We start from the raw sequence: 9,092 nt of genomic DNA on the forward strand, positions 1-9,092 counted from the left end.
GAGCATGCGGGTAGCTGATGGAAAGCAAACGCCGCAGCCCATGGACGGGTACGGGGGTACGTTGCCGACTTTTTGAGAAAGTGACTCTTTTCTTGAAGACCCTAATGTCGAACCTAATATACCGCTGAAGATATGTATTTACTTCTAGTCTCGTGAAAAAATTACGTAAAAAAGGAATATTTACAATTCTTCATAGACGTATTTCTCATGGCTGAAGGTCGTGGTCATTACGTGGAATGAAACACACACAACGACTTTCTTGGCATTATTAATGGAGTGGTTTGCCATTACCTTCTCCATTTCACACACAAGTAAATAATAATCAACCAGTGTGCAAGTTTCCTCACGATGTTTTCCTTCACCGGAAGCAAGTGTGGTGGTCGATGAAAACTACTATATATGAGTCAGATTTGTATACAAAAACTCATGTGGCACGAGTAGGATTCGAACCTGGGACCTTTCGATCCACAGGCGGGCGTCTTAACCATTACATCACCACCGCGCACCACAAAGAGGCGGGTACATTTTTTTACTGATTCTTCTCCAGTAGCAGTCTTCGCACCCCTGTTGTCACAAATGCATCAAGCCAACATTTTTGGTTTCGCCCCAAACAAGACAAATAAACACAGGACAGGTAAATCGATCGAAGTATATTACTGAACATAATTTTGTGATAGACTTGGAGAACGATCACGCCTTGATAGGCTTTTTTGACATTTCATTCCTCTATTTGTTCCCTTATTTATCTGTTTACGCAAGACGTGACCGTACCAGCAATACTGAGCTATTATACCAGAATTACCTACTCTCAAAGAAGGAAGAAATTGCGTCTGGTCGTTCAGCTCTAAGTGGACTCCAATTATGTCGTTTAATATCGTTTTTCCGTGATTTTCTTTCATTTTGAGAACTTGTATATATAGCGTAGTATGTTATTACAATAGATTCTTTTGCAACAACGGCGAAAGGACCTACTGTCAAATCAGCATCAGTAAGAACTATTGTCCTAAGTTGATAAATTATTTTTATCTGTAGTGAGTAACATATTATATAAGAATAGAATACAACTCTATATTATACGTATATTAACTAGTAGGTACATATATATTGACTAGTTTGTACCTAATCAATTATTCTTTAACATAAATATATAGCAAAGTTGTTGTAATGACTATTTATTTAGTAATGAATAGGTAAGTTAGGATAAAACTTATTATATTTCTACATCAGCTTCCAGATTTTACCATGATTTTTTTTCTCCTGGCTGCACTAATTACATATTTATTTAATGGGTCTGTATGCGAAGACTCAACATATACCACGAAGTACGATGGTGTAGACCTGGACGAAATACTGGCCAATGAGCGCCTTTTGGCTGGCTATATCAACTGCCTGCTGGATGCTGGCCCTTGCACGCCAGATGGCAAAGAATTAAAAAGTAAGTTAATCCATTTACATTTTAACAACACTGGTGGCATATTTCTTAGTTAATAAAATTAAAAAGCTAAAAGCCAAGTTACAAACGTTGAGCAATTTCTCTTACTTAGTCAATTGCCATAAAAGTGATATTAGAATTTTTTTCTTGTGTTTTGGTCTTTGTCTTGGTCTGATAAGAGGTATGCCGACCGTGCGAAGTGGAAACGAAAAAGTAGGAAAACGAACCCTCGGTTTCGACGCTCAACGGCTGCGGAAGACAAACTAAAATGCTCAGATGACAGAGAAGGATCATTTGGCATTTTGATTTATTATGTGTACAATATTTGGAATAAGTAATTATACGGTAAGAGATGTCCTATACGTAATGTAGTGAAGACTTGGATGAGTCTTATTTCTTAAAACTATTGTCTTTTCAGACAATCTACCTGACGCCATACAAAACGATTGTCATAAATGTACGGAAAGACAACGGGAAGGAGCTGATAAAGTGATGGAGTACATTATAGATCACAATCCTGACGACTGGATCAAACTTGAGGAAAAGTAAGTAGAATTGTCCACACAGAAGCCTTAGAATAACAGATCAAACTGATTAAGTGATTTTTTTTCTCTTAGAACCCGACTGGAGTACCCAAACAATACTAGGTATGCCTCTGACTCTATCTCTAACTTGTGCATAATAATGACTAATTCTTTTTTTACAGATATAATTCAGACGGCAGTTACAGAAAAAAATATTTGGATAATAAAAATTCGAAGAAAACGAAAGCTGCGAAAGATAAGAGTTCCAAGGAAAAATCAGAATAGACAAGTAATGATATAGGATGGGATCCATACATGGGGCTCAATATAATAAAACACACGCAGAAGTTGCTAGCAACAAAACTCTTTCTTTTTTTAATTTGAATTTAAAATATAGAATCGAATATAAAAAGACAAAATGAGATTTAGGACCTGCTTCACCACCATTGAATTTTTTTATTCCGTGTTCATAATATTTTATCAGAAAGTGGTGAACTTTCTGATAAAATATTATATTGTAATCTGACAGATAAAACTAACCTAATAATTGGCCAGTTAGCCATATCCAGCATTTGTGAAAAACAATATTCAAGGCAATCAGTTTGATATGTTACATTTAGGCATACTTTATCAGCAAGCGGTGAAACAGGTCATTACATAGTCTATTTTTGAGTTACTTTTGACATTTATAAAACTTGATGACTTTAATAAAGTGGCACTTACTGCTCACTTACCTCTATTTCATACCACGTACAATATTTAAACGATATTGCGAAATAACTAATTCATAATTTATTATTACTTAGATTTTACTTATTCTAGTTACACACAGATGCAGATGTTATGACGGGCAAGACCCGAATAAGTACTTATAGATATATTAAAGTTTTTTAGCGACGTACCTTCTGGCCCTGACCCTAACGCCAGGGTACATGTAGCTCTCTTTAGAAGGTGGTATTTCTTCTGGGATCCCTACTATTTTTGTTTTAGGTATTTCTTCTTTGCGTGATTTATTAGACTTAATGACAAGCGCTAATCTACAAATGAACAATAATATCTTAAAACCTATTCATGTACCTATGTCATATGTAATAACTACTTATTACAAGTTTAAACGAGAAGGTTTTTTAGAATCGATCTAACATTCTTTGATGACGGATTTCGATGAAAATTGATGAACAGTTAGAACATAGGGTACTTTTATCCCAAAAATTTTACGGTACCGTAGCCTCGCACCTAAAAATATTTAAATGATATAATTTAGAACGTAGTCTATGAATATAAAAAGATAGAACATGATACAAAATTGGTCTCATCGTTGTCCGTAAGAATATGAGTCACAAGCACAGATCTAGAGTAGGTTCCATATTTAGATAATTACAAGTACATACTAAATCTATGGTCTAGACATTATGTCAAGGTCTAGTGTGGTTGTTTATGTATTTTGTACAGCTATGATTTAACCAATCAGCTTCTGAACTTTATCCAAGCCCCCGTACCTCGTGAGGAACAGCTTCCAAGCATTGGGATCGTGAGCCATCAGAGAAGCTATTATTTTCCCTGCTTTTTCCTTTTGATTATTTGTACACTTTTTACAATCATCGCGTATAGCTTGTATGATGACCGCTGAAAACCAGAATAAAAAAATCAGATACATTGTGTGATGCCTAAGCTAATATTTAAAATTTGATCTTTAGCATTTTATGTGTCTTACCAATCTATCTTACTAATGCTTAATAAATTAATAACTAATGCTTGCGTAGGTTTCAAAAATAATGTCAGCAAAGGCAAGTTTTAAGCAATAAAATATTTGTAATTTACCTTTCATTTCCCCCATATCTTTAGAACAATGCCTATCAACAGACATCATACATTTCACGTCTTCAGGCGGGAGCGGAGGTAACGCTTCAGCTAGATCGGGGTCTTTCTTCAAGACATTTTCCTTTTCATATTCATTGGCAATCTCATTGAGAACCGTCAAATCTTCATCACCATATATAACTTTATATCCCGCACTTTTAACTCCATCGCTTAACGATCTCGTTATGGCTAATGGAAATTGTGCTAGTGTGCTTGTTAGAAGCGAACAGATAATATATATTTTTGACCACATATCGCGAGGGCTCTTTGTTCTCAACTGCAATCGAATCCAATGGCGTTTAATTGGTGATACCATATTATGCAATTTTCCGTGCACAAGTACAAACAAATGGTTGTGTTGATTTGTTACGGTGTCTACTTGATAAGGGCTGACAGAAGTCCATAAATTGAATAACAATTAAATGTGACCAGGCATGTCTGCAATTAAAAAATATATTCGCCTAAGTAAATGTAAATAGTATTAAGTCATATATGTAACTGTAACGCACAAATATTATTTCAGTTGAAATATCAGATTTTATAGAAAACCAAGACGAATAATTACCTAGGTACATTTATCAGTCTCAATTTCTAGTATTCCGTAAAATTAACAAGAAATCGGAAAAAATACCAGATTACTAATACTATGTAGTCACCAGGTTTGGACAGCCCTGTCGTTGTCTTGTTGACGATATTCCAGGCGCGTGGAGTCGTCAACAACCTTCCACTGTCGTGAATATCAATTATACCGCCAAACCCAAATGTTGACATTTATTGCTCTCACTAACATTTTTGTTCTTTCTATTGAGTACATGAAAATATCGCTGCTGTAAGGAATAATACGTTTTCATTGTTTGCAAGTGTAACAGTGAGTTGTGGCAATGAAATGACAAGTCCTTGTCTTTATTTCAAATATTAAACAATATAATATTGTGCAGATTATGCGGTTAGAAGTAAACTTGTTATAATAGTTATTTATGTACCTATCGCTATCGCTTCACCTCCAAAGTAGTGGCGCGGGGTTCCGTCATTGAATAGGACCACTACACCACCACTATATCCTACCATCGATCTCGTACGAGGCGACTAAGGGACATATTGCCTTGTCAGTTGTCAGTGAACAATAGCATTCCCAAGGAGGGGTGACGTCAGGCCGGTTATTTTTTCTCTGACTTATTAGGGGGACTTATTATATTAGGGCTTATTTCGTGTCTCGGAATCTAATATAAGGATGGGTTGCACCATCAACTTTGACATTAACTTTAACGTGTGCAGAAAAACGCAAAGCACACCTTTCTGTCTAAATGTCAGCGGCACGCCGGTTAAAATCAACGTTAAATATGACGATGCAACTCCCCTAAGTAGATACATTCACGTGTTACGGTAGTGGTCTAGAGTAGTGGCTTTACCCACCTGCGGTCGAAATGTGGCAGGTTCAAATACCTATGCTAATGAGTATCTAAATGTTTATCAATTGAACTCATTCGATTATTTGCGAAGGAAATCATCGTGTGCACTTTGACAGTTTAAGTAGTCCACTAGTGTGAACTGGCTTTACTGCTGGTTGGTGAGACGGCAGTTCTTTTTTCAGATGCCTTTATGCGACTTGATTAAAATCTGACACTACAACAACATTCGATGAGTAAGAGTCTAAATTCAAAAGTAAATCATAAGCACACTTTTGTATTATAAATGAAAGAGCAGCATCAATATTTTCAGACTTTTATTGAGCTTATTCTACTTTTATTATTTTTATGATCACTTTTTCAATAATTCCTCCATCACTTTAGACGCTAGGGACATATCCAATTTAGTATGAGAACTCTTAACCAATATACCCAGAAACGCTTTAAATACCTTTGTTTTCCCGTCCTTATACTGCTTAACTAATTTAGGATTGTCTTCTATGACTTTCTCGCACAATTTAGTTATTTCCGCTTCATCAGTAACTATGGCCCAACCTTTTTCTTTTATAATATTTGAAACAGACAAATCAGAGTCCGATGCTTCAACTAATTCTTCTAGAACCTTCCGAGCCACTTCAATATTGACTACATTTTCAAGAAGAAAATCGATCAAATCTTTCAACTGCTTGTGTGTTATTGGACAGTCTTCTACATCCAATCTTTTTTTATTTAAAACAGTAAGGAGATCGTTTAGCAAAAGATTTGCGATTTTTGTTGGGTTTCTGTTTTCTGATGTTAAGTTATGAAAGTAGTCTAAAAGTATGGGTTCATTGACGAGTTGGATGGCTGCCTCTGGTCGTAGTTTGAATTGTTGGACGAGATGTCTTCGGGAGTCTTCGGGGAGCTCCGGGATTCTATCCCGGAGGAGCGGCACGCTGATGACGTCACGGTGCTCGTTCCTACTGGTCAGGTTTACGCGCAACGGCGGGAGATTCGGCTCGGGCATATATCTGAAAAGAAGGTTATTTCCAAATAATATTTTTTCATTTCTCATACTCAAAAAGTAGTGTACCCTATGTGTATGTGTTCAATTCAAATAGCAAGTAGGAGATGCGGAATCACAAAATCGGTGAAGGCGATGCAGAATCACAAATTTAAGCCTAATAAAATGTAATGTGTCCGACTTTAAAAATGGCTAAATTTCATACATAATTGCAACTCCAATCGATCCCTCAGGAGTGGAATTTCCAAAATTATTTTTTTAGAGGATGTCACTTAGTCATAATAAGGTCATCTGGAAGAAATTTCATTTGAAATTAGCAGCACACTTGTACTTGATTTCCTATTTATTTCTTCCTTTTCTGTTTCTCTATGTATTATTTAAGAATTAGGTTCTAATTGATGGAGTATTTTCTATTTTACTCTCGTTTCTGCCATCGAGTGAAATAATATTTATGAAACAAAAAGCCCTGCAGGAAATCCTTGTCCCGTGTGTGTTTGAGCATGTGTTCGTCTACTGCAGAACCCGATGTTCTATTTGAAAATTGAAAATAAAAATACCTGTAATCCTGCACGACCTCCTTGTCGCGCATAGCGACGGTGCAGCGGCGGGCGGCGTCCCAGAAGCGCGTGTGCGCGAGCACGCGGCCGCCGCAAGCCAGCGCCGCGCGCTGCCGGCTGATCTCGTGGCTGATGGCGCCCGCCACGCCGCGCACCGACCCGATGTTCTTTATCTGAAATTTGTATTCCCCATTATTACCTATATACGATCAATTATCATTATGTATCTTTAGAAATTCACGCCATATAGTCCGATCCGTAAAGCGGACCCTGAAGCTCGACGGCAAGGAACAAGGAACACGCTCAGATGAAAAAGAAAGAGAATTTTGAAATTTGAATTGTGTGAGATATAGATCTAAAATAGTTTTTTTCATAAATTACTGTATGAAACTTGTAAACTTTATTAAGAAAAAAACAGGCTTTTTTATATAGATCCAACTCATTACTGGGATATTGGCCTTCCCTATAGAAAGATAGAGAGAGCCATGACCACGCAATTCCAATGCGGATTCGTGGGTACCTACACAAAGTGAACACCTATCAAAAGACCAACAAAGCTGACCTCAGTGCGAGTAGAGAGCGGCTGTCCGGGGCGCCGCAGCGACACGTTAGCGTCCACACGCAGCGCGCCCTCCTGCAGCCGCCCCGAGCACGCGCCCAGCCGTTGCACGATCAGCACCAGTTCCTTCACCAGCGCCGCTGCTTCCTCCCCATCCTGGAATATTACAATCAAACTGTTTTTACTTCAAATTAAATGATTCAAAATACATTTTATGATAGTTTCGGAAATCAAAGGGGCCTAGTCCCAACAGTCACTGAACTCAGACACATGCCACACAATGCATGGACATTGCATAATTTAAGTGATAATAATGAGGGAAACATAATACTATGCTTACTTAATGATTTGAGCAAAAGGTAATACAATTTGAGTAAGTAAAATCAGAAAATCAGCTTCATCAAGTTATATCAAAATTAAATATGTAAGTATAATAATATTCATTTAATATCAATGTTATTCCAAAATAAAAAATATATGACTGTACGTGCATACCTCCAAGTCTGGTTCAAACACAAGTTCAATGAGTGGTGCCCCTGCTCTGTTGAGGTCCACCAGACTCTTTTTCAGCTCAGTATCATGAAGGGACTTCCCGCTGTCCTGCTCCAATTGGATTTGTTTGATCTTGGAACTCTTCTTGTAAGGCTTCTTGTGGATTCCAGGAGTAAATACCTGGTGAAAAGAAATACATGTTCATTATATTATCAACATTACAACTATGTACTCTTGCAAAACTCAGGAATAACCTCAAAATTAATAACTCCATCGCTGGCTAAAGGTGCTCTCTGCTGTGTAATCTGATAACCGGCAGGTAAATCGGCATAGAAATAATGCTTTCTATCAAAAGTTGACACTTCATTCACTTTGCATGAAAGGGCTAAAGCAGTAATTATACCCAATTCCACGCATCGTCTGTTTAACACGGGCAAAGTACCGGGTATGGCCGCATCAAATAAAGCAACACAATTATTCACTACGCCACCGAAGGTATTCTCAGCACCAGAAAATAACTTGGAATCCGTGTTCAACTGTGCGTGGACTTCCAACCCAACTACACTCTCCCATTCTTTGTTGGCGATAGTATTAAGATTTCTTTTACACACAATATGATTGCATCTATTATTTATAGCACGATAAGCTCTGAATAATTTCATTTCTAATTTATATTTTATTTTCGTGCTGAATTTTATACAATACAATCAGCTGTTTTATTTGACAATAATATTGTGACAACTGCGCATTGACAACTGCGTCGTGAAAAAAAACTGTGTGACTTTGACGTCTGAAACCTTATGTCAAATTGTGAAACTCGAAGTTACCATTATAAAAAAATTAAATATATTTTATTATACTACTTGGTAAACGATAGGTATCTTCCGTGGGTATCTTTGTAGAAGCCTGAGCAAAGCATGTATAGAGCTCAGAACAATAACTGAAGCATGTATAGAGACTTCACAGACACACTTCTGTTCGACTTCTCTACTCTTCATTCTACTCTTCAATATGTTTGAACCATAGAACAAAAAGAAAAATAAATAAATTATTGGAACCCTTCAGATCCTAGCTCACTTTCTTAATTTTCTACCCATCGGAAATAATTGTGAATTTTATTTAGCTTTAACTGTAACCTCATCACACTTTCACAAATATGTTGTCAAGTTATCTTAAATTTTAAATGCTCTTGTATCTTTGCACCGTTTTAGCTTATTTCGTAATATTATACACTACATAATTTAATAATTGGAAAGTGG

The 9,092-nt window shown here is 36.8% G+C and overlaps 3 protein-coding genes across 7 annotated transcripts; 1 reads left to right on the forward strand and 2 right to left on the reverse strand.

Moving 5' to 3' along the window:
- Window positions 1–901: 901 nt before the first annotated feature.
- LOC128677931 (ejaculatory bulb-specific protein 3) lies at window positions 902–2,319 on the forward strand. Of its 4 annotated transcripts, none has more exons than XM_053759099.2 (4): window positions 902–1,031; window positions 1,228–1,435; window positions 1,851–1,977; window positions 2,139–2,319. In XM_053759099.2, the coding sequence occupies exons 2-4, from the start codon at window positions 1,243–1,245 to the stop codon at window positions 2,239–2,241; spliced, it is 423 nt and encodes a 140-aa protein (XP_053615074.1). In that variant the 5' UTR covers window positions 902–1,031; window positions 1,228–1,242; the 3' UTR covers window positions 2,242–2,319. The 4 variants fall into 4 exon arrangements, with proteins under 4 accessions (XP_053615074.1, XP_053615075.1, XP_053615077.1 ...); XM_053759100.2 differs by having other exon boundaries at window positions 918–988; XM_053759102.2 differs by having other exon boundaries at window positions 942–1,089.
- On the reverse strand, window positions 2,301–4,254 carry LOC128677927 (uncharacterized). Its single transcript, XM_053759093.2, has 3 exons — window positions 3,778–4,254; window positions 3,456–3,582; window positions 2,301–2,993 (listed from the first exon to the last, which is right to left on the reverse strand). Exons 1-3 carry the CDS (start codon window positions 4,130–4,132, stop codon window positions 2,837–2,839), a joined length of 639 nt encoding a protein of 212 aa, XP_053615068.2. The 5' UTR covers window positions 4,133–4,254; the 3' UTR covers window positions 2,301–2,836.
- Window positions 4,255–5,522: 1,268 nt separating this feature from the next.
- On the reverse strand, window positions 5,523–8,853 carry GatB (Glutamyl-tRNA amidotransferase, subunit B). Of its 2 annotated transcripts, none has more exons than XM_053759088.2 (5): window positions 8,697–8,853; window positions 7,837–8,013; window positions 7,345–7,497; window positions 6,783–6,955; window positions 5,523–6,232 (listed from the first exon to the last, which is right to left on the reverse strand). In XM_053759088.2, exons 1-5 carry the CDS (start codon window positions 8,829–8,831, stop codon window positions 5,575–5,577), a joined length of 1,296 nt encoding a protein of 431 aa, XP_053615063.1. In that variant the 5' UTR covers window positions 8,832–8,853; the 3' UTR covers window positions 5,523–5,574. The 2 variants fall into 2 exon arrangements, with proteins under 2 accessions (XP_053615063.1, XP_053615062.1); XM_053759087.2 differs by lacking the exon at window positions 8,697–8,853 and adding an exon at window positions 8,088–8,604.
- Window positions 8,854–9,092: the final 239 nt, after the last annotated feature.

This window comes from Plodia interpunctella, chromosome 18 (assembly GCF_027563975.2).
Source record: "Plodia interpunctella isolate USDA-ARS_2022_Savannah chromosome 18, ilPloInte3.2, whole genome shotgun sequence".
NCBI classification, from domain to species: domain Eukaryota; kingdom Metazoa; phylum Arthropoda; class Insecta; order Lepidoptera; family Pyralidae; genus Plodia; species Plodia interpunctella.